The sequence below is a fragment of the Protopterus annectens genome, chromosome 10.part0 (assembly GCF_019279795.1).
Source record: "Protopterus annectens isolate FY-2018-M chromosome 10.part0, PAN1.0, whole genome shotgun sequence".
Taxonomy (NCBI): domain Eukaryota; kingdom Metazoa; phylum Chordata; order Ceratodontiformes; family Protopteridae; genus Protopterus; species Protopterus annectens.
The window spans coordinates 544,545,385-544,569,487 of record NC_056744.1 but is presented as its reverse complement, the minus strand read 5'-3'; the positions used below and the strand labels follow the sequence as shown (position 1 = coordinate 544,569,487).

The following is a 24,103-nucleotide window of genomic DNA, read 5'->3' as shown; positions in this document are numbered from 1 at the left end:
TCCACTTGGAGAAAATACTGGAATGGACGATAGGGTTAACTTAACAAGGAAACAGGGGGGGAGAAGACAATACAAAGGTGGAAATAATTTCACAAGAAAATAACATTAAGAACAAGTACCTAATGTCTTTTACTTTTACATATACCCCAGTAGCTAAAGATATACAAAAAGTGGTTAGAAAATGTTGGTTTTATTTGTCCCTAAACAAGGAAATTTTTGACCACATAGGTGAGTACCCGTGTATTAGTTTCAGAAGAGGACAAAATTTGAAACAAATTCTTGAAAAAGGTCAGGATAGACTGAGGAAGGAAAAGGAAGGGGGTACTTGCAAGTGCGGACACTGTAATCAATGTAAATATATTATATGTAGTAACAAATTTAAGATTAGAGGTGAGACTTTTTTCACACATTATACTTACAATTGTAACACAAGAAGTGTAGTTTATATTGCTGAATGCCAAGTCTGCCAAGCATTTTACGTAGGTAAGACAGACCGTAGACTGAAAGATCGGATCTACGAACACATATATGCCATTAGTAATAAAAATACCAACAATGCATTAGCAAACCATTGTGAACAAAAAGAAGGACACCACTTTAAATTTAGGGTTATATCACTAATTAGGCAGAGCATAGAAAACAAATGGGGAGTCGACAGTTTAGTTAAACTATTATTAGAAAGGAGTGAACTGAATTGGCAACTTAGACTTAATGCTCACACAGAAGCTTGCACTATAGCATGTATTTTAAAATTAAAAAGTTTATACAGATAACATGGTTACATTGTAAAAGGGGACTGAACATTATTGATTTTTAGAATAGAATTAAATATAGTACATAGTTTTTATAAAATGGTTTTATAAACACATACATACATACTTTGGTTTTTCTTGTATATAATAAAACTTTTTTGGTATTTAAAATTTATATACCTTCAAGCTAACACATACATTTTGTACTAGCATGGAGGTATTTTTATTTATACATATTTTTCAATTACCCATTTTTTACACACAATATGTAGACATATACTATACATACACAAACATTGTTACAATTAAATACTTTACGAGGTTAAAACAATATATATATAAACACCATATATTTTTTATATGGGTTAATATATTGTCATTTTAGGTGAGTACCAAACAAAATGGTTTTAATTAGGTAATAATTTTAAAATGGTCTTAGGAAAAATTTCATTATTACATTGGGGGGAATTGTTGACATTTTATAGACTAACACAAATAGCTTAGTCCCTAACTTTACACCATTAAGTAGGTTTTACTTAGACCCTTGTAAAACATTAACAACACTAATACACTACTATCATTATTATTATTATTATCATTTTTATTATTATTTTTTATAAAGGTTTGTCAACTTTTGTGTATATAGCACAAGTGACATCAGATGATTACTATAAGAAGAGTTTGTTTACTGACTTGATTATTTTAATAAAGGTCTAGCCCAGCGGACTATACAAACACGACAGTTTTGGAAAAAACGCATTTATAATACTTTAAATAATACTATGTATATTAACTTTTACATTACTTTTTACATTGTGTTATAATAGAACTTTGCCACACATGGAAATTGATGTTTTTTTTACGTAGTTTAAGAGTTATCTATTACTTGTTCCTGATAGGACAGGAATGAAGAGGGGACTATTTAAGTGTAAGAGGAGCTAAGGTAATTTGTCTGAAGAAGTTCGGGTATTACCCGACGACGCTGCTTCGTGGATTTTGTTTTTGTGATTTATTAACAGTTACGTGGATTTCGTTCTGTGATTTCATTAAAAGGTTACTGTGCATTTACCGCTCTGGATTCCAGGATTATTTACGTTATTGATTGATGAGCTTAACGTGCGCTTGTTACAGTATAGATGTACTCCTGCTGCTGAATGGAATAAGTAACAATACACTAAAACGTGGTGCTTAAAGTCCTTTTCAGGAGCCGAGGCTGTTTGTTTTCTTTCCTTTGGTTTGTGTACATCTATTGGTGGTTAATATTTAAATTATTGTTCTCAGAGCTGCTTAAATTGTACTTTTTAATGTTCTTCTGAGAAGATGCAAGAGCACGTAAATCGAGCTCGCAAGTTCTTTCAAACATCTCCAATGCTGGATGTAATGGGGGATTATAAGTACTTGAAATATAAAAGGGATTAATGATGAGTTTGTATGTTTGGAATAACAAACCCAAATTAAATTTCCGTACAAATAACTTTAAATCAATAATTGAATCAACCAAGTTCATCTTTCAATTTGGTATGAAAGTTAGACCTCTCAACAATAAGTCACAAATGGAATCATCAAACTCAAATTGAGAAAAATTGTATACCCTAAAGTCATTCATTTTATTAGTTAAGACCCTAAGGTTTGATGAATCCTCTGTTGCTCCTATTTGTGGCCTCTCCACGGTCCCCTGTTGTTGTTCCTCCTCCTGTTTTGGTAAGCACCTCTCATATGTTGTTGGCCCATCATTTCCCATCCATTCATTTGGTTGGGATATGGGCCTTGTTGTTGTCATTGTTGCAGCTTTTCTGACCGTCTGAGAGGTGGGAACGCACTTGCTTCTAAAAATGGTAATCCTCGGTTTCAATACCTTCAAAGCTATTGTCTTGGATGAAATGAATATCGTTCCCAACTATAATATTGGATAGTTTAGAACGCCATAGTTGTGAAATTGGGGGTAGGGGATAAGCTGAATCAGTGGTGTAAGCAGTTTCGTCCCTTGCAAGCTTTTTTCATTTTCTATCTTTTATTGATTTTATTTTTTCATCGATAGATTTTAAAATTCTTCCATAATCAAAATCATTATTAGTGAAAGCAGGATCATTTTTCACCAAATTGTCCAATCTATCTATTTAATAGAATGTATATTTGTTTAGAATAGATTTTTACTAAAATGAATAAGTTGTCATAAATAGAATGTAAAAATGTTCTGCTATATATTTTATTTCATTCTATTTCCATTTATTTATTATAAATTAATATTTTTATCTAGGGGGTTATTGTGTATTGGGGGGGAACTGATTGATGTAACAATGTAACGAGCCACCTTGTATCTATTTAAACGTCAGGAAATGATGGCTCTTTTGTCAGAGGAAGTTTGGCATAGCCAAACTAAAGCACTTACTACACTTGGATTTCTTGTCTTTTTAAAGTTTTTAAAGTTTTTGGTGTGATTTGGAACACAATAAACAGCTACTTTACTTCAGCCTGTCCGGATTCTTCTTGGTTACTTCATTTCAGGATACATATATTGTTTTGTGGTCTTTGCTGATGTCTGGACTCTAATAAACCATTTTGTATGTAGGAGTGAAAGGTGGTGAGGCAGATTTGATCTTATGTGAGACATGGGGCTTTAATTCTGTGTACGTGCTCCTTCCTCACAGTCTGCTGCATAGTTTGTCACCTCACTACCTATGCATGTACTTCTGTGATTAAAGTTGTATTGGAAAGGCCTATCAGCTGGAATGATTACCAGGCTTAAAAATTACTACCCTATAATTTCAACCAAGGATAGTCATGTGGTGACTGGTCCTCTAGCCCTCTGTGAAGGAAGGAGAGTAAGTCAGGGTCCACTCTGTCCTCTTCAGTGACTATCTCTGCAGAACCTGTATGCTGATTTTTCCTACATCACTTATACTGAGCATGGAACCTGTCCCTCCGGGCCATCATTAATTCTGGGAGTTGCTAGAACTTGAAGTTGTGTTCCGTTTCCATTTTATGTTTCTTGATTTTGAAAGATCTTGTTGTTGCAGGTAAATACTCAGTTTTCAGAGAACCTTTATTCCATTATCACTTACAGTTGTACATTTGAACACACATATAAGCAGAGACAGAAGATATGTGATTCCCCATGTTTGTCTGAATATTGCAGCAGCCACGTGCATCTTGTTTTATTCATAGCAGCCCTTTTTACACTTGTGTAAAATACCTTTAATCGTTCTGTTTTCAGAGTTTGCCTTAATTTTTCCCCTTCTGTTTAGCTTCAAGGGCACTATGGCCTTTTCTGCTCATTCTTGTCACTACCACTCTACTGTCCTACCCCCATGCATTGCTTCCATGTCACAATATGTAAGACCTCTTATTTCCACTGTCATGCATTGTGCACATTTGCTTTTTTCTGGTGCTTTCTTTCAGAGAGGTGTGAGACTTCAACTCACCAGCAGGCAGTTGATGGTCACCTGTGGAACAGCCTTTCCATCTTATGACTTTGTATTTCCAGTGTCATTTAGCATGCATCCTGTGTAAAATGAGCAGTGCCCTATGACAGCTTTACTTCTTTTCACTTCTTTGAAATGATTAGTAGCTTGACTGTCTTTTTGTTCACGATGAGTTCAGTAAGTAACATTAGTTTTATTTTCAATCAGTAACAGCAAGAAAAATGCTGTAATTTTGTGTTGACTTGCATGCATGTGCAAGTAAACATGGTATTATTCAGAGATTCTGTAACAGGCCAGTATGTTAATGAAAAAAAAATATCATTATATTGTGCCATTGATAAGAACATGAATTCATGAATACTAATGCTTAGGTACATATTATTTTATGAGTAGTAATAACATGGTGTGTCTTACAGTGAGGAAATGAAAATAAACTAACCACCTTTTTCTTACTCACTTAAGTCAGTTTTCATACAGTTAAGAATTCTTGTTCCACAGTCCTGAATCAGTGTTTTAATTTTAATACTGTAGTAAACCAGCAAAATAAAAAGCTGCTGTATTACTCATGCGAACAAAAATTACACCATGGTGGATCACATCGACTGTCTCGCGATGCTAGTCTTTTCATTCAGCCACACAGAGGACATCATCATTAGGTTATATTAATTCACAGTGCAGAAAGGGTATTACTCAAAGTAATGTACCCTTTTCCTTTGTTTTTTTTTTTGTTTAGAAAAAGAAAAATACTGCTTGAAATGAAAAGCACTCATAAGAGCAAAAATTACAGTAAAGTGAAACACACTCATTATCCTACGATGCTGATCCTTGTGAGACTGAATGCTTTATAAACTCAGCTGCACAAAGAACAACATCAAGTTGCATGAATTCAGCCATTGGAAGGTTGTAATAATTCTGCCACTCAAATGCATTTATGAAAATAAAATGATTATGGAAAAGACATAGAAGGCATTATGGTTTTAATTGTTTGACAAGCACTGCTTCTCCACTACCTGAGAAGTAGTACATTAAAATGGACAAGAAAAAATTTTCATTGTACTTTCCATTATAATAGATGTCATATGGTAAAGTGTTTTTTAAGTGTTTTTTTTTCCCTTTTTCTTAATTTATCCAAGTCTTTTGGGTTTCTAATACCTTGACAGGAATGGACCCCATTCCTAAGTCAAAGTATGATTAGAGTTCATGAAATTAGTATTGTTTCAATCTTTGATGTTTGCTAGAAGTGCTGTTTGCAGCACCTGCATTGTGCCCAGTAATGACTCTTTCTGCAATCCATATAGAATTATATATATCGGTAACATATCTAAGTATGATTGTAAATTCTTTTTTATAAGACCCGTTACTCCTTCTACTATTGGAACTGTCTCGGTATCCTTCTTCCACATTGCCCTCATTTCTGCCTGCAAATCCTGGTACTTTATGACTTTGTTTCTCTCTGCGCGTAAGACACTGTAGTCACTGGGTGTAACAATTTCAATGATCAATGCTACTTGTGTCTTCTTTTCATGGAGTACTATATGAACTGTTGGTAGTGGGTGATCCCATGTGATATAAACTTCATCATATTCTGTAATGCTTTGTGGCTCATGTTTTCAGTGTTTTTCAGCTAATAAAGTATTATAATGTTAGCACAATCCTCACTGCAACAGTCTTGCCACATTATTATGCCTTTCTGTATACAGTCCTTCTGCTATTAGTATATCACAACCAGCAACAAGATGTGCGACTGTTTCCAATTCTGTTTTACAAAACTACATTTGTCTGTTTCTCCCACATGTTCAATGGATTTTGTAAGCCAGCGTACATGGTCCACTATCTTGGGCTGCCAATATTAACCTTTTGTCTTTTGGTTTTAATTCACCTTGCCTTAACCTTTCCTGCATTCGACCCTGATCAACATGAGGTTGTTCCAGGAGTTTTTTATACTTGCTAATATATTTATGCATTTTCTACATTTCTCATCTGATCCTTCACCTTATATTCTTTCTTTTGGTTTTAGGCACACTTAGTTGCTGCCTGATTTTTATCTTCTTCAGGTCTGATTTCCATTCCTGCTTGATCCCGATATGTGTCTGGTACACTAAACAGGGAAGTCATCTTAGACTTATTCTCCCCATGTTTCAAAACTTTCACTACATTTGAGAAAGGAGATTCTGCTGATAGAGTTGACTGCAATTAGTTATACAAACAATAGGCAAGGGGGGCGGGAGTATATTGGAGAAAAATGGTTAAGGAACTAAGGTTTTGGTAGCAAATAACTAGAGATGGAAAGGTAATACAATGGGAAGATGCAAAGAACTTATTTGGACTGAAGGTTAGAGATTGCCTTCCATATCAGGGATTGCTATCAGAGTACAGGCAAAGAGAAAGAAATAGGGGGGGGGGGGTTCTAAACAAAAGACCAGCACTAGTAGAGTTCTTAGTAGAATCTAGAATGCAAGTTGCCATTAAGAAAGGAATAATTAGTAGAGCATATAAAATATTGTATGATAACTATAAGAATCAATCAGAAGAGGTTAGGAAGAATTGGGAAGAGAGATTGGATAAACAATTCACAAAGTAACAATGGGGGATATATGTATGTCTCCCAAATATGCAATACAATCTAGAAAATTTAGGATCTTTGCATGGAAGTGTTTACATAGATATTTTATACCCCAAGCAGGCTCCAAAGAATCTTTCCACAGGTAGATAGCAAATGTTGGAGATGTGATGGGGTGGAAAGAGTAACTGGGAACATATTTTATGGGAGTATAATGAGTTGGCTGACTAAAAGATTCCCTGCAGACTGCTGTATTGGAGATGCTTGGTGAGCAAGTTAGAGTGACTAGGGAAATGATTTGTTTTTAGCTATTATACAGAGTTAAAATTGTCTAGACACAGAAGGGCCTTGCTGAATATAATTGTGATGGCTGCCAAAAAAGCAATAATTAGAAAATGGAACTCAAAAGTCTAAACCAACTTTACTAGAAGTAACGAAGATAGTAACAGAGATAAAACAACTGGAACCAGGATCTTTAGAAAAGGGTAGGAGTAAATTACACAGGAAGAAATGAGAAATGTGGGACCACTACATGCAGAAGGGGAGGAACTATGTTTAAAACAAGAAAGTATCTGAATGAGCTATGTAGTGGTTGACTAACAACGACTGGATATATTAAAATTGATGTATAATGTTTGCAGCTACAGTTGTGTTGGCACGGTTTGTAAGGTATAATGTTTGCAACTGAGATTGTGCCACTATGATATATTTTCATTTATTAGAAGATGAAACCAGTTGCAAGTAAAACGCATAAAAATAGTAAAATAAAAATAAAAACAGCATATAAAACAACATAGAACTTTTATTAACAAAACAAAATACAAAAGTAAGACCATCAAGCGCTTATCATTGTATTTTGTTTTTGTTAATAAAAGTTCTCTGTCATTTTATACACTGTTTTTATTTACATTTTTATTAATGTAAGATTGTCTGTGTCATACATAATTTAATAAAGATGTTTCTTGTAAGAAAAGAAAAAAAAAAAACGTTCACTACTTTTGAGACTTGTGAGGTCAGTAGATATGTATGCAGTCCCACCGTTGCAGATCTGTACATGTAATCAGTTTCGAGGAGGACCATACCCACTTCAGAATAGGGGAATATATAGTCTTGGTATGCAATGATTTTTATAAATCATTTGATGAGCATGAAGCATCCCTCTCATTTTCCTGTCCAACCTATCCAACACCTTTTGGGCCCAATCAATCACTCCAAAACTGTACGTTAGGACAGGAAGAGCAAATTGGGTTATTGTTTGAACTTTGTTCTTTGATGTCAGCACTGTTTTCACTATTAATTTATGTTTTCTAAAACATTCCTTACTAAGTTTTATTCACATTTGTTCATGTTTTATCATTGATACTTCATCAGTTCCAAATATTTATACACTCTCTCTTGCTCAAGTTTTTTTATATCATATTCCTGTCACAAACTGATGTTTTCTTGCTTCTGCAGCTTTCCTGCTTTAAATGTTGTTTTTGCACATTTATCAAGACCAATTGACATTCTTATATCATCTGAAAATGTTTTGACCACTCCTAGTTGTGCTTTCAGTCCCTCATCTGATGAACTATACTATTTTAAATCATCTACAAAAAGAAGATGAAAGTCTTCACACTTTGTTATTTTCTGGAAGCCAAATTGTAGCCATGACTGAATCTGTTAAGTAGACAGCTTTATGGGTTAAGAGCAAAACAAAAGAGCAGCAGTGACAGAGAGTCACCCTGGAATATCCCCTTTTGAATTTTTATCTCTTGAATAATAATTTGTCCTTTATCATGGCTTAACTGCAGTGTGGTTTGCCACCGTTTCATGGTCACTGTAATATAACTGATCAGTGTAGTCTTACACATTTTTAAGCACTCTTTTATCCATGAATGTCTGATACTGTCATATGCTTTTTTGTAGTCTGTCCATGCCATACGTAAATTCTTCCCCTTTTTTTACAGTTCTCCTTTATGACTTTTATTTAACAACAAATGATCCTTTGTTCGATATGACTTTCTTTTATTACCCAGTTGTATTGCCATGATTTAGTTTTCTTCTAAATTACTATAAACTCTGTCAGCATCAATTCCACTGTGTAGATTATATGTCGTTGGAAGGCATGTTATTGGTCTATAGTTTTTAGAATAGCATGTTCACTCTTAAGTAGGAGTATTGTTTTTCCGTTGTTAACCAGGCTGGGATCTGTTTGGGGTGTGTATATAAATAGTTCTTACTCATGGCTAAATCTTCATGTGAAGATGTTACTATTTTAGCCAAGTGCTCCATCTAGGCCTGGGGTTTTCCATTTAGGAGCTTTTCTTAACTTTGTTTCAATCTCTGTGACATTACTTCATCCCATTTCTTTTTCTGTACTTTCAAACTTCTTATTCTTTCATTTACTTCTTCTATACATTTATCATCTTTGTTATGTTCCACAGGATCTTTAGAGATATTTCTCCAAAATGTATCTATTTCTACTTTTGTGTTGGTGTTTCAATTCCTTTTGCCTTGTTTCCCAATTCTTTATAAAACTTTTTTGGGTCATCAATAAATTGCTTATTTTGTACTTTTCCTTCATAATTATCTGCATATCTTCCAAGTTTTTCTGCCTGTGCTGATATTTTTAGTTTATTATTTGCAATAGTGCACGATAGATCCTGATCTGTTCTGATACTGTGCATTGCTTTTATCACGTCTGTCTTTGAGTATTTTTGTTGATTTCTTCCCTCTTCTATACTCTTCTGACAGTGACACTTCTTGTCTTAACTGCTTTATAGTTTTTTCTATTCGATACTTCCATGATGGCATTCCATTTCTCCCCTTCCTTTCCCTTACTCTGTATGTTTTTCTGCTAAGACTTTATCTGTTATTAATTTAGATGCGCAGTAATATAGCCATCACATGAATCTCTGTAGACAGTCCTAAATACTATGTTAATTTGTTTTATTAAATTTATAACTTTTTGGGTTTTATTGACTTTCTGTAGTCTATTTCTTTCATTGATATTAATATTTCTGTCCATCTCTATTAAGTCAGGCAACTCTTCTGTCAGATCATTTTCTTCTAAACTGAGGGCACATTCTTTGTTCTCCATTTCCTGCGAGCATTCTATAGAAAGTTCCAGAGCATCTTCCTGTGCCACATTCTCTTCAGTTTCATTCTGTGTCATCCATTGCTCTTTCATATGGGAACTCACTGGTCTATCACTCCACAACATTGAGTGTGTCAGAGTTGCCATAGTTTTTCTTCCCTTGCTGTGCAGCTCCAGCTGAATGTTTGTACTGGTTTCTTGTGGAAGTCTCCAAAGTATCTTCATATTGCAACTGATCAGATATTTCCTGTTCCACTGGTTTGTCCTTAATTTGGGGATCCATTGCTCTATCTTGCCATGATGTCGTTTGAGTTAGATTTTTCTACACTAAATCCTACACTTTGCAGGTGATCCATCACTTCATTCTATTTCTTGAATATCTGTATTACTAATCTTCTTTTCTACTTTTCCTCTGTTTTCTTATTTTTTGTATTGTAAAATTTTCCATGTCCAGATGCCTTTGCCTGTATTTCTCTTCAAATATCTTTGGTATTTCTTTTTGTATTAATTAGTTTTGCTTGCTCCTTTGCATATATACTGCAGCCTGTTAAATCTCTTTTTCTTTCTCGTGTCCATATTTCTTTTTCAGATATTTCCTGCTCTTCTTGTTTCTCCTTACTTTGAGGACTTTTTGTTCTATCATGCTGTGATATAACCCGTGTTAGGCTTTTTACACTAAATCATTCACTTCGCAAGTATTCCATAATTTCAGCTTCTATCTTTCTAACTTCTAGTTTACTAATCTTCTGTTCTATGTTACCTCTTTGTGATCTTATTCTTTCTTTTTTATACATTTCAAAAGTCTGTAGAATTTGTTCTTTATATTTTTGCATTTCCTCAGTCACTTCTTTTTCAAAAAGGCACAAGATTTCTTGGTCTATATAATGTTTTTCATAAATCTGTTGTATTAATGAACACAATTTTTTATTTGAAGTGTCTGACAATTTTTCTTGTTGAAGTATCTTTCTTTCCTCTAATTTCTCTTTTAATATTTTTGAATATCTTCTGTTTGGAAATTCTGGGCTTCTAGCATAATAGTAACATTACATAATTTCTTCCTTATCCTCAACAGTGCACTCTGTCTTTATGGCTCTTTTTTGGCCTGTCAGTTTTTGTGATTTTTGTGGACTGCTACTTCCTTCTACAACTGGAGGCCATCCTTCTCCTGGACCTGACCTAACCCCATTGTAGGAATGTTTCCTTGTCTTGAGGATTCTGCACTGTCATTTTTCCAGTCCCAGTACAGTGCGCCTATCAGGATTGGACACATTTTTATCCTGGGTCTTGTACACCCAGCTATTTTTTTTATTTTTTAACCTACTTCTGTCCATTATATATGCTATATAAAATACAGTCTATATATCAGTGTCTTTGTGAAAAACAGGGTCCACCTCATGCAGGTACTCACCAAGTCTTGAGAATGAATTCAGTTCCAGCAATACTACTCTCCATTGCTTGCTGACTTATCATCTCTCCATTCAGACCCCTAAAGTGTTTCCATGTGGATGCTCCAGTACTGTGAAAGGTTATATCAGTGTCACCAAACAAATGTTTATATATAAAAAATGATGGAGAAACAACATACAGCATTATGGTCTTAATTCTTTGACAAAGACTGTTCTTTAATACCTGATATTTTTACTTTATTTTACATAATTACAGATGTTTGCATACAGAAGTTATGATACTTATAGGTTCATAGGTTCATAGATTAGTACTAAGCTAACTGCCCTTCCGAGCCATTTTAAGCCTAGCCAATTATCCCTTGTGAGACTCAAACCCTGCACCTTGTGTTTGTAAGGCAAGCACCTTAACCATTAGGCCACCCTCCCTTCCCAAAAAACAGCCTTTGCGAGGCTTGAACCCAGGACCCTGGGCACAATAGCCAAAGATATTTACCACTAAGCCATGTCAGATATAAAGCTCTTTCCTGTGGTCAGGATCAAACCTTGCACCTTGTGGTTGAAAGGCATACACATTAACCACTGTGCCACTTGCCCTTTTAGGTAAACAGTACTAATTTAGGTTCATAGATTCATAGGTTAGTACTAGGCTAACTGCCCTTGTGAGCCATTGTAAGCCTAGCCAATTTTCCCTTGTGAGACTCAAACCGTGCACCTTGTGTTTGTAAGGCAAACACCTTAACCATTAGGCCACCCTCCCTATTTAAGACCTTTAGTTTCTGGAAGCTTTATTAGTTGTATAACACATATGTTCTTTTAATGAAAGACAGTCACGGAGAAGCAACATACAACATTACGGTATTCATTCTGTGGTAGGCCATATTCTGTGATAACTGGTAACAAGGTATAATAGCCAAATATAGGCAAGAATAAATTTTCACTTTGTCTTGCATAATAGATAGATATGATTTAATGCATTGTTTACATGTGGATATTTCAGTATTGTGAAACACTTTCATATCTGACTGCTGTATTAATTCTGCTAAATAAATACATATATGAAAAAGAAGACAGGCATGGAATAGAAACGTATAGTATTATGGCCTTGATTTTTTTATAAAGATTAATGTTCATCATACTCATCACTGCTACTGTAGCCTTAGCTCTATGGATTTTATCTTACTAAGGATATAACAGCCAGTCAACTTCCAAAGCTCCAAGGCTAAGTTCCTCAGGTCCAATCCATTATTCTGCTAAAGCTGAGCTGAAGAAAAAGACTGATTTGGGCAATGAGCCCATCAGAGCTTTCTTGCCACTAAAGAATGTTTCTCAAGTAGGCTTTCAAGGATTGACAGTCCACTAACACTATCCATTGCTGTCACATAACCTCTCTTCTGGGGGAACTTCCACTTTTATAATTTTCTGACTGAAAGTGAACTATTTCTGTAAAATTAATTATTTTTTTGCCGGGGGAAAGTGTTTCTATAGATAATCATGTGACTTTCATTAACTTTTAGACAGCAGCATTACTTTTTACTTTTGTGGAATAAAAGTTGCTAAAACTAATTTAAAACTACTCTTTCCTTGGTAAACATTGTGCTGTTTTACTTTTGGAGGCTGCTTTCTGAAATATCATACTTTTGTAAGGTGATAGTTTTTGAAAATCCCCATCATGGGGATTGAGGAGAGTCTGGTCCCTCATAGAATCACAGCCTGGTACAGGGCCTCTCTGAGAAGGTAAAGGATTTGTTGGGCTGTTAATTGTCTTACTTTTCTGGAGGTAAACTATCCCCACTATACCGTTACTACCCTTCAACTAGACAGGAGTCAAGTTTGCACTCATCCTATACCTTATGAAATGACAAGGAGTGCTTAAGTATGGGCCCTGGAAATGAGCATGGGGAGCTGCTGGTGGAGGGGGGGGTCCATCGCTACCCTTCTGGTTAAGTGTTTAGAGCTTACCCTAGACCATCTGCACATATGAAATGGCCCTTGTAATTTCCTGACTGCTGGTCAGTGATTGAACTCATGATCTGAAGACTCTTCTCAGGCCTCTACTTAGTTAAACAGGAATCATTGGCTCATTATTATGGGGTTCCACAGGGTGACTTGCACCAGGATCTGCAGGAAATGCTCTTGGCATTACACAATTGCATGATATCTGATGGGAGCTTCTGTGAAAGGATGTGCATCCTTTGGGGAAATATGGATTATGTTTATTTCAGGCTTTGCACAGGCCTCTCCTGTCCTTTGACAGGTAGAGGCCAGAGCATTGGTGCTTTATCATCTGACCTCTGGAGTTTGCCATTTGCAAGTTGAATGCCAAGTACATTGGGTGAATATAGGATCCACAACACGTGGTGCTGGGTCCAAGAAAGGATTTTCATCATCCCTTGTGTCATGAGTAGGGAATTCAGAAGGTCCTGAAATTATTTCAAAGACAGATAAGAATAGTTTGACGTTACCTTCTTAAAGTAGCATAGGTTTCCCCCTTCCTGTTCAGAAAGATCAGTCTTTGAAGAAACCCCAGTGGTCATGAAATATTGCATACTATACTGACCTGTGGCCTCTGTACCTTCTCACAAGAAATATGTTAATGAGTATCTAAGGAACCAAAAAGAGGAGGATTGGATCATCACGTCTAGGAAGCATGTGTTCAAGAATACAGTTTTGCAGCCTAGAAGTATGTTTAGCTCTGCTCAAAAGAAAGTATATGTTGTCTGGAAGTATCCAAATAAGTGGAGTGAGATCCTTTTCTTATGTATCCTACAGTGGACTCCTGTATAATCCCTTTGATCCAGCATAGATCCCATAGACCAGAGCATATTGCCACATTATCACCTGATAAGGAGTTTTAAATTATTTGACAGGTCAGATGTTCTCAGTGAAAATTATTTTTGTCCTGGTTTATTTCAGGATGAAGGAGGAGCTGGTTAAGATCCTTAATATTGCTTCTACAATGGCCTTCCATTTGGCGTATTGTAATGTTGAGTGAGCTGATGCTATGGCTAGGGCAGAAGGCTAGGACACATGTCTGTGGATAGTGACTTGAGTCAGACTGTCTCTTCAAGACTGAGATCAGCATACTGTCCTCTGTGGCCCTTATTGAGGGAGGATGCTTTGGGTAGGCATGACAAGACATTTTTCAGAATCTCCAAGAAACAAAGCAAGCCCTGAGTACTGTGAAGGCATTTATGATTCCTGTTACTCCACAACTTGCCAGACTAACCCTAAGGAAAAAAAGACATCCCCCTTGCAGCCTAAGGGAGGGGCTCAAAATGTAAGGTAATTTTACCATCTCTGGCTGTGCTAACTACAGAGCTGTCTTTGAAGTGGAGTTTGTCAGTTTACCATGGATTGGAGAGTTCATCACAAAGGATTAATAAATTTGACAGTCACTTCTTAGACAGCTGACAGAGAGCTTCATTCACAAGACTATCTCTCTAGAAATCTTACAATTGCCCCATACTGTTCTAGTGCAATGTCCATCAACACTGTCTGTCTTTTAGAGATGGGCCAGGTTTTTTTCTTTTAAGTATTTCCGGTTTTGCAGAGGATTGTTGACTTCCTTCTTATCCCTGACCTCAGTGACGTTAGCAAGCATACTTGTTTTGCCAAGCTTCAGATGGTGAATCTTTGGGGAGATGGGGAGAGTGGTTGTCCTTTTGGTTGCATTAGCAGGCCTGCATGGTACTGATATTTTTATTATGGATGCACTTTGACACACAGTGTCTGGTGTCTACATAGGAGGCTTCTTCAGTTTACACTTTGTGAACACCACTTTCAGTACAATGTGCTACATTTTTTTGTCTATCTTCTGCTTTCAGAATGTTTGTGAATGCTGTAGTCATTGCTGCAGATGTCTTGCAGGTGAATGCTTCCATGTGCTCCTCTATATGTATGACTGGTTCCTGGTGGCTGTCTAAAGGTCTTTGATGTAGGGGAACGTGTAGATGTGTTTGGGCCTGCTACTGGTTGAGTAGAAGTCTAGGGAAACAGGTTTTCAATCTCTTTGCCTTCAAGAAACTTGACTGCTGTTATCCCATGTTGTTATATTCTGTCCTTATGGATATCAAGACTTCCTGGTAGCATACATGGTTTGGGCACTGTTGTGGTTGCTGACACTGGTGATCATCGTAAACTAATAGAGACTTCCTCTCGGAATCTATCCCAGAGAACTGCCTTCACTGAAGTAGGGCTGAGTAACTTTTAGTATTTGTTTCTTCTGCTATCAGAGAGGGTCCCGGAGGTCATGGACTTGGTAGCTTTGGTGAAAAATGCAGTGAAGGATTCAGGCTCAGAACTCCTGCACCTTTTAGATTTAGTGGCCGGTTAACTCTGTCATCATTGTAGTTTTAACACCACAAAGGATGTATATGTTGCCATGGACTTTGGCTTGCTATGGCCTACAGGTCCACATGCATTTATAGAACTTTATCAGGTGTTAAGTCCTTATTGCTGATTCCTGGAATTTTGAGCTATTTTCACTAGCATCAGTGATGCCCTTTTCTTCCTGCTACCAGTACCATTACATGTTCTGGCAGTAGGTGCTTTGCTGGTATGGTGTGAAGCATACTTCATCTTCTCCCTTGTTTGGAGAAAATGTATCCCCCCTGCATCTTTTTGGAGTAATTACAGCTATAATTTTGTATTGGTGGTGCCTTTTATACATCAGAGGATGGATGTGTTGCTGTGAATTTTGAATTGTCATTGGCTACAGAGTCACAGTGTGTTTATAGATCTTCACCTGATGTCAGACTCTTGTCGTACCCTTTGTCTTCCTGCAGCCAGACCTGTTGCAGGTTTTGACAGTGGGCACATTTCTGGCAGTGCTGAGACCATATGTATCGCTTCCAAAATTTAAGGGAATTGGAGTCCCCCCAAGAAAAATTTAGAGCATTGAGCAGTACTGAGTGGCATTAAAGTCTCTGGGGAACAGCAGAGCTCCTCTTAAGCCAATCCAGCAACCAGTCTTTTTGGGGGTACCTGAGCAGTCAGGGCAGCACACATGTGAACCCCTTTACAGAGATGTATACACATGTGCTAGTGTGCCAGTAGACAGGGGCAGCTGTCTTTCAGATCTTAACAACCTGCAAGAAATGAATATGTTGACAGACTATCAGAACTCTTTCCCTATTTCTCTCCTGATGCTGAGAATTTTTGAGTCTTATTTAATAAATGTCTTCCTAATGTCAGGCATCTCAAGGACTAGCCTATTTGTTGCATGGGAGAATTTGTTCCTCTGCCCCTTCTTCTTGGTGTGTGCTGGAGGCAATGGAAAGTATACAGTGGATATGCTGTCCCTGTCATGATGAATGAGATTCCTGCGTGCCTTCACATCACTGATTACATCCATTGTTGAAGAATACATAGAAGACAGGCTAAGCCTCATCCTTGCTGCTAGTTGCTGTCAGACAAGGGCATGGCATAAAGCTCTCTGGTTCCTGGCTGAACAGAAAGCAGATATGATTTGTACAATGGAGTCACACATCAGTAAAACACAGTCAGATTAACCTGATTCAGCAAAGTGGAACTTGATAGCTGTACTATATGTGGGGTGGGCACCCCCCCCCCCACCTTGAAACTTTTAAGAAATATAACTAACTCCAAGGTTAAAAAAAAAATCAGGGAAAGTTAACCATTCATTAAGTTCCAGTTCAGAAAATTGGGTTTGTCCAGTTGTTTTTCACTAAAACAAGTTTTGATTGGACAACCAAATACCTAGACATCCCTTCCTAGTCCAGTCGGGGAAGACCCCCCACAGTTAGGCAGCAGCCAGCTCTGTTGCATGGTGTGCCTCCTTTTTTAGATCCCTTTATCCTGCCAGACATAGCCACAAGAAATCATTTCGGCCATCAGTCTTAGTATGATTAATGGAAGAGGATCTTAGTTTGGCAGAGAGTCATCCTTTGTTTCCCCAGTCATTCAGCATGTAGTGTACTCTGCCCTGCTCAGGCACTTGTATGATTTAAACCTCAATTGTTCTATGGTAACAGTGCATGTTTTAGGCATCTCTGCTTGTCATAACCTTATGGATGGCAAGGCTGTGACTCAGAGTCAGCTGGTGAAGCACTTCCTCTTGGGGATGATTTATCTACTTTCTCCTTTCAAGAACTTTGTTTTTTTGGACTTAAATTTCACAACTGACAGACTTGGTAATCCTCATTTCAGGTGTATTGAACTGGCAGCTCTTAAGTTTATCTCTTCAAGACCTTATCTTAGGTGCCATAATTGGATGAGCTTCAGACCTTTATCTTAGAGGGCAATAGTTGGTTCTTTATAAGGATTGCCACCAAAGGCTTTACTAAATACCTCTCAGCTGCCTCTTTTTATCAGAAGCATCCCTAATCTTGGCCCATTTTTTTTTTTAGCAAAGCTTTATTTTTATTTATCTTTGTTTACCATAACAGTCTGACTGGGATAAAACCCTTTTTCAGCAGAGACCTCAGGAGAAAAACTCCATATTTAATATCATTTTTGACATATACATCAAATACAGTTACATGATGTCAGAAGGAATACAAAATAGAAACAAGTGTACATACATGAGAGAAAAAGCTTAACAGTAGTTTATATAAACATCATTTTAAAACAGATCATGTAAGTAGCTTGCATAGGTGTATACAGTGTTGAACATTCATTAGAAATAGGCACAGGCTTGTATATAACAAAGTGAGCTATAACATTACAAAAGATGCTATGTTACCTGTAATTTCTAGCAATTAAAATAATGAAAAGAGGCAGCTAAACTATGGAATATTAGAAAGGCGGGGTGGTGGTTGATAATGGAATATAGTATGGTATGTTAGTAGTAGAGCAACTATGAAAGTATTGTTATTTGTAAGATTGAGACGTAAAGTGATCAGGAAAGAGAGAATGGATAGGGCTACTTGGACTTTCAAAAGGAGTATTAATTCTGGATACATGAGAAGAGAGAATGATGAAACTGTGATGGGGGACAGTTAGATAGTGGTTGATCTAATTACAGAGAAGAGATTGAGTCTTGTCACTTAGAGCCTGTGATTGATATAATTTATGTAAACAAAGTTATTCCTTGTGGTTTAGTGAGTATCTTATTGGCTCAATTGAGGAAAAGGGGGAAGTGGAAAGAAACACAATTTTAAGTAAAGGTAATAGGTGTAGGGAAAAAAAACGTACTTCAGCTGGGAGCTGAGCAGTAGCAGGTCCAATTTTTGCTTAGATATTGTTTTAGTGAAAGTATGTGGCTTGTCTGTCTGCTTTATTTCACAATTTATCAGATAACCTGTATCCAAAATCATCATGAACATCATGTTACTGTTATAAACTTAGTGAATTTACATATTCACTTTTATTATAATCCTTTTTAAAATTTCAAACTGTAAATATTTTCCAGCTAATAAACCTACATGACAAACTCTTATTTTTACTTCATTTTCAGCCTCTTCAAGTTCCTTTCTTCCCATTTCTTTGTTCCCCATTGTGATGGTAATGGTCCCACATATTCCATGTGGCTTCAAATGTTGATCTGTCCCTCCTAGAACTGGACAGTTTTTATGAAAGTGGGTAACGTAGTTAGGATGCACAGTTGTTGGGAAGGGTGTATAAGGGGAGTGAACGTCTAAGACAGGCTAATATCCATACTTCTGTTGCTGTGTTCAAATTCTAATGCCAAGTGGTTTGTATATTTCTGTTGCTGTGAAATGAACTGTAATTGTTTTTTTTTTTTCAGAGAATGTGCTCTCTCACACACACACACACACACACACACACACACACACACACACACACACACACACTTTCACATATTTACATGCATATGCACATATAATCTGTACTTGAGCTTTTGAAAGAGAAGGAAGTTCATATAATTAATACATTAGGGTTCTAATCTTGCTTTCTATGTTGTAGGACATGTAATCTGCAACTTCGTTAGTTCTGGACAGCAAGAAGTAGACCTGGCCATCCAGAGTGCTAAAGCTGCTTTTCAGAAATGGAGTCAGCTATCAGGCTTACAGAGGAGTGCCATTCTGCTGAAAGTTGCACAGCTTATAAGGGTAAGAGATCTCTGGCAACATTAACAGACTAAGTTGTAATAAATACATTGAGACAGAAGTAATTAGTTGCTTCTTGGCCTCTGAGTTTTCTCACATAGTAGTTTTAGATGTTGGTGAAGATTGGCGGTGTAGTGGTGCAGTGGTTAGTCTTGTCACGTCACAGCAAGAGGTTCTCTGGTTTGATTCTCTGCTGGGGTGTCTTCTCTGCGGAGTCTACATGTCCTCCCTCATTCACGTGGGCTTGCTCCAGTTTCCTTCCACATCCCAAAGACATGTATCTATCTGGAGTGTTTGTCCCTGGGCTTCTGCTGAAAATGGGTTCTGTCCCAGTCAGACCTTCCCGGTAAACAAATAATAAATAAATGGTATGGTTAGATTATATAAGCTGTATTTCAGTAATCATTAATTTTAATCACCCCACTCCAGTATGCTTCTGTAATAGGCAATGTCCTTTGCTTTTAGTTCTTATTGCAAGGAATTGTATTACTGTGGCAGGGATAACTACACATTTCTCTGCAAAAGAAAAAAAAATACTCTATTCAATCAAATATATAACGCAGAAGTTCATGTTGTATTGACACAACACAGTTTTGACAACATGAATTATAACTGTTGCCATAAGTAGCTTTATTAGACAAAATTTCAGAACCAATACCTACAGATAGTAGATCAGATGTGAAAAAATACTGACAGGAGGATATAACTTTTAATGTGTGAAAACTTTAAATGTAGAAATTTAGAGTGTTTTGTGCAGATTAATAATTTTAAACTCATTTTGCAGACAGCTTTGTAAATTGCTGTTGGAGACCCTTAGAGCTGCTTGAGCCCCAGCTGCTCAAAATTGAGGAATTCGCAGCCCTGGGCCCGAGCGGCTGTTTCCTTGTCTGTCCACCTGGCTTAGCGGCTGCTCAAATTTGAACATGACTTCAGGGAAGCAGCTGCAGCAATGTTCGTAGGCAGTGAAGCTCTCGTCACTGAACTGGTAAGTGGGAAGGGAAAAATGGAGGGGGAATTTAGGTTTAGGGAGGGGAGTGGAGAGGATTCTTAGGTTTAGGCAGCAATCAAAAGTTATTGATAGGGCAGGGTTCTGGATTGGAGAAGGATTTTAGGTTTAGAGAGTGATCAGGAGTTGGCTCAGAGTTATGTTTAGGGAGTGAATGGTAGCTGGCTCAGATTTACGGTTAAAGAGAAGGAGTTTAGGTTTAGGGAGCGATTGGGAGCTTATTTTAGTAGTAGGGTCAGGGTACTTGGAGAGATGGCTAGCTTAGTGGTAGTGCACAGGAATTTGGGTTGTGGGAGTTAGGGCACTTACCAGTACAAGCAAGTGGCAGCAGGGAAGTGCGTTCTGAGCTGATGGAAAGCGAGCGCTTGTAGTAGACCCTAGTTATTGCCCTAGTTCTACTATACAGTATTAGTCACTTGATTATACTGACTAGAATGACATTCTTTTTTGCATGTGATTAAATTGCCTGGTTAAACTTTAAATACACATTTTACTGACCAAAGAAAAAAAACATAAATTATGTGGTAATGGTACTAATTATGTTTTAAGAATCACTCTGAAGGGTGACCTTGCTGATGACCAGAAAAATGGCCTTTTTTCTTAGTCGTGTGTGTGTGTGTGTGTGTGTGTGTGTGTGTGTGTGTGTGTGTGTGTGTGTAAAACAACAAACACCTCTTTGTTCAAGTCTGTGCATATTTATTAATGCAAAAAAATCATTATACTGTTTTAGAGTTGTTGTCATTTATGAATATTTTTGTATAATTTTTACCCTATGCCTGCTGATTGAAAGGGCTTCCCTTGATAAGGCTTTGTATTGTCTAAAGGAGCCATTGTCCAGGTAGCCATGAAGGTGCTTTGTGTTCTCATCAGCATCCTAGTAATGTGGGAATTTCTATGTATGGCCTAGCCCCTCCCCTCTGCTGTTGTGATGCAAGTACTTCGGTCACTACAAGGACCACCCATGCATGCTCCTATACATGTGCCAACAAGAGCTGCTGTCCACCTTGAGCAGTCACACCCATGTCTTCCCTACAATGGATCCCCTTATCATGATGGATCTCCATTCTCCAGGACTCTGTCATTGGAGCAGTGGTGGGAGCCAAGTGGGAAACAGCATCTCCTCCCAGAATTGGCACACTAACTTTTCCTGTACTCACAAGCGCCCAAGCCACTGTTTGTACTTGGATTACATGGGTTGTAGTCAGGGAACTATCTTTATACCCCACTGGTGTAGACTGTATCATTTATAAATATCTGTAAGTTAAAGGTGTCAGTGTAACTGAGGACTTGTTTGAGTCCCCTGAACTCTTGTAAATTAAAACAAAAAACAAACAAAAAAAGTCCTGCCATTTGCATGGAGGAGCTGCCTTCCGTAGACCAGAGTTTGAGTCCCTCGGCTTCCATTTCCTTCCTATGTGATTCTGAACAAGTCACATAACCAGAGACTGCTGCTAGCTTGAGTCTACAAAAGGTCTAGGTGGATCAGTGCACAACTCTGGGTAACAAATACAGATAAATACGTAAGATACAGATTGGCAGAGAACCAGATTATGGCTTTATTTCCAGCTTTAATTCCACAGGAATCAGTAGCAAATGCAGGTTTGGAAATTACTGCTAGTGAGGATGTTCTCAAATCTTTGAAGTCCAAGTCTATATTTTAGCAGTAACTCAGATATAACTCAGAAAGTTCAGTAATAAAGTAAAACAATGGTGAAATTATTAAGCAAATATTGAGGAAGTACATTATACGGTTGAAGAGATAAAGAACAATAGCAGTTGTTAATACTGTGAGGAAACAATTACATTTCATTAGAACTTCCACAGATGTTACAGAAAACACTCTGAGGTCTGTTGATCTGCAGACTTTGGGCATGCACGAAGAACTAAAATGGGATTGACTCACAATATTTGTGGAAGGCTGTTTGGGTTAGAGACTGTTGTCTGCACATTCCTATAAGCCTGTATGGACGTTGTTAAGGAATTTATATTAAATGTGAAAATAGCAGCAGTGGGTAGTCCTTTTCTTAGATGGGCATTGTAGCAGTGGCGGGATGTTGGCCTTATTAAGAACATTTGATGACCAGATGCATGGAGAGTCTTGTGTATGTCTTATTTGGATAAATATATATAAAAGCATCAGCAACATAATACAGGCTTTTGCAACATAATGAAACAGTGCAGGAAGAACTTTGATTGAATCTGAAGGCTGCTTAGAGAAGCAGAGGTCCATCATATCATTCTGTTGTAGCAAGACTGAAATTCAGAAAACTCAAAGAATCATCAGCTCTGATTCATCACAGCCGTAATTCATTGAAACAATGAATTTATCAATGTTGTTTTATTTTCTTTTCCTTAGGTTGTATAACCTGGAGTTGGTATGTATAAGATGGAGGGACACAAACATGGCAGAATTATTCTGATGCAGAGGAATTCTATTAAATTAGTTTATTCAGTTACAGAGTTGTGATTCGTTGATTTGCTAGACACCTGAAAGTTTATCTACTGGTGTAGATTTTTTTTTTCTTAAAAAGCCTGGTTGTGGCAGGATAAGAAGCTTGTAGATTTTTTCTAAGTGGACAATGAATGCAAACCTTTAAACTTGATACAGCGTGGTAAAAGATTCACTCTCAACTTAGTGTGCTACCATTTTAAGCAATAACATCAATTGCAAAATTGATACTAATGTGTATCTTCATGCAGGGAATAAATGAAGTGTAGCAGTGCGCTGATACCTATTCACAGAACACAGAGACAGCGTAACTGAACTAAAATTCCTTAAAGTGGTAGCACAATAAGTTGAGGGCAAAGCCAGAAAATTACAACCATCAGAGCGTAATATCTTATTTCCTTCCTATCAGTTTCCCTAATCCATAGCTGTCCAGATTCTAGGCCAGAGATGAAGTTAAAATGGAACTAAACAGAGGTGCATACTCAGTCACGGGAAATGTTTTAAAGAAAAAGGGTCATGATGCAACCGACAGTCAGAGATTCAGCTAGTTTTACTTTAGAATGATGCTTCAAAAACTTATTTTATAATCAAAAGTGACTCCTGAATGCTGATGTCTGTGGGGGGAAAAGGATAGAGTTCTTCAAGGTGATTGCAGAAAAAAATTAAGTGTAAGAAAGGAGATCCATTTAAAAGAAGAAGGATCATCCTGTGTTAGAATAAGGGGATCTATTTGTTAGTTTTTTTTTTGTATTTTTTTTACTATGCTTGAATTGATGTTGTTTAAATAAAATGTGGTGGGTAGCAGGTTGGTCTGGTAATTCTGCTATAAAACACCAGGCCTCCTCTGTATGTGTCGATACAGAATCTGAGGTTTAGGATTCCTTGTTTTGGGGTTCTGTTCTAAACTTTATATCTTTTTTCAGGCCCTTCAGTTGGTGAAAAATCTTGTTTAAATGGGGTATGAAGGAATTACCATTCTTAAAAGAGTTCCAAATCTCAAGGAACCTGAACCTAAAGCAGTTCTTCCTGTTATTGCATTGTTTTGAGCATACTTATAGGACACTGCCCAAAAAGCCATATTTTCAGCCATCTGTTTCCAGGAAACCAGACAGATTTATAGGTTCAGTTGCCAAGCTTATGACTTGCCAGACTTCAAGAAGCCTGTTTTCCGTAACCTTGTATTGATATTTTCTGCATATCATGCACATATTAAGATTATTTTGTGAAGTAAGTTAATGATTGACTCTGACTGTATGGGAAATCTTATTTCGTAATCTTGGAGCATGCTGTAACATTTATTTGTCATATGGTTTTTCTCAGTTATTGATAATTATTTTTAGTGTTAGGTTTCCAGTGTGGTGTTAGTTTACCGAGCAGTGCATTCCATGCATAGAAGGTG

At 37.1% G+C, this 24,103-nt stretch overlaps 1 protein-coding gene across 1 annotated transcript in view; it reads left to right on the top strand.

Moving 5' to 3' along the window:
* Window positions 1-24,103, top strand: part of LOC122813215 (4-trimethylaminobutyraldehyde dehydrogenase-like) — a 306,910-nt gene that overhangs the window by 43,086 nt on the left and 239,721 nt on the right. Inside the window, exon 3 of the mRNA XM_044085401.1 lies at window positions 19,107-19,252. Coding sequence (XP_043941336.1) covers window positions 19,107-19,252 — 146 coding nt within the window. The remainder of the gene's footprint in view (window positions 1-19,106; window positions 19,253-24,103) is intronic.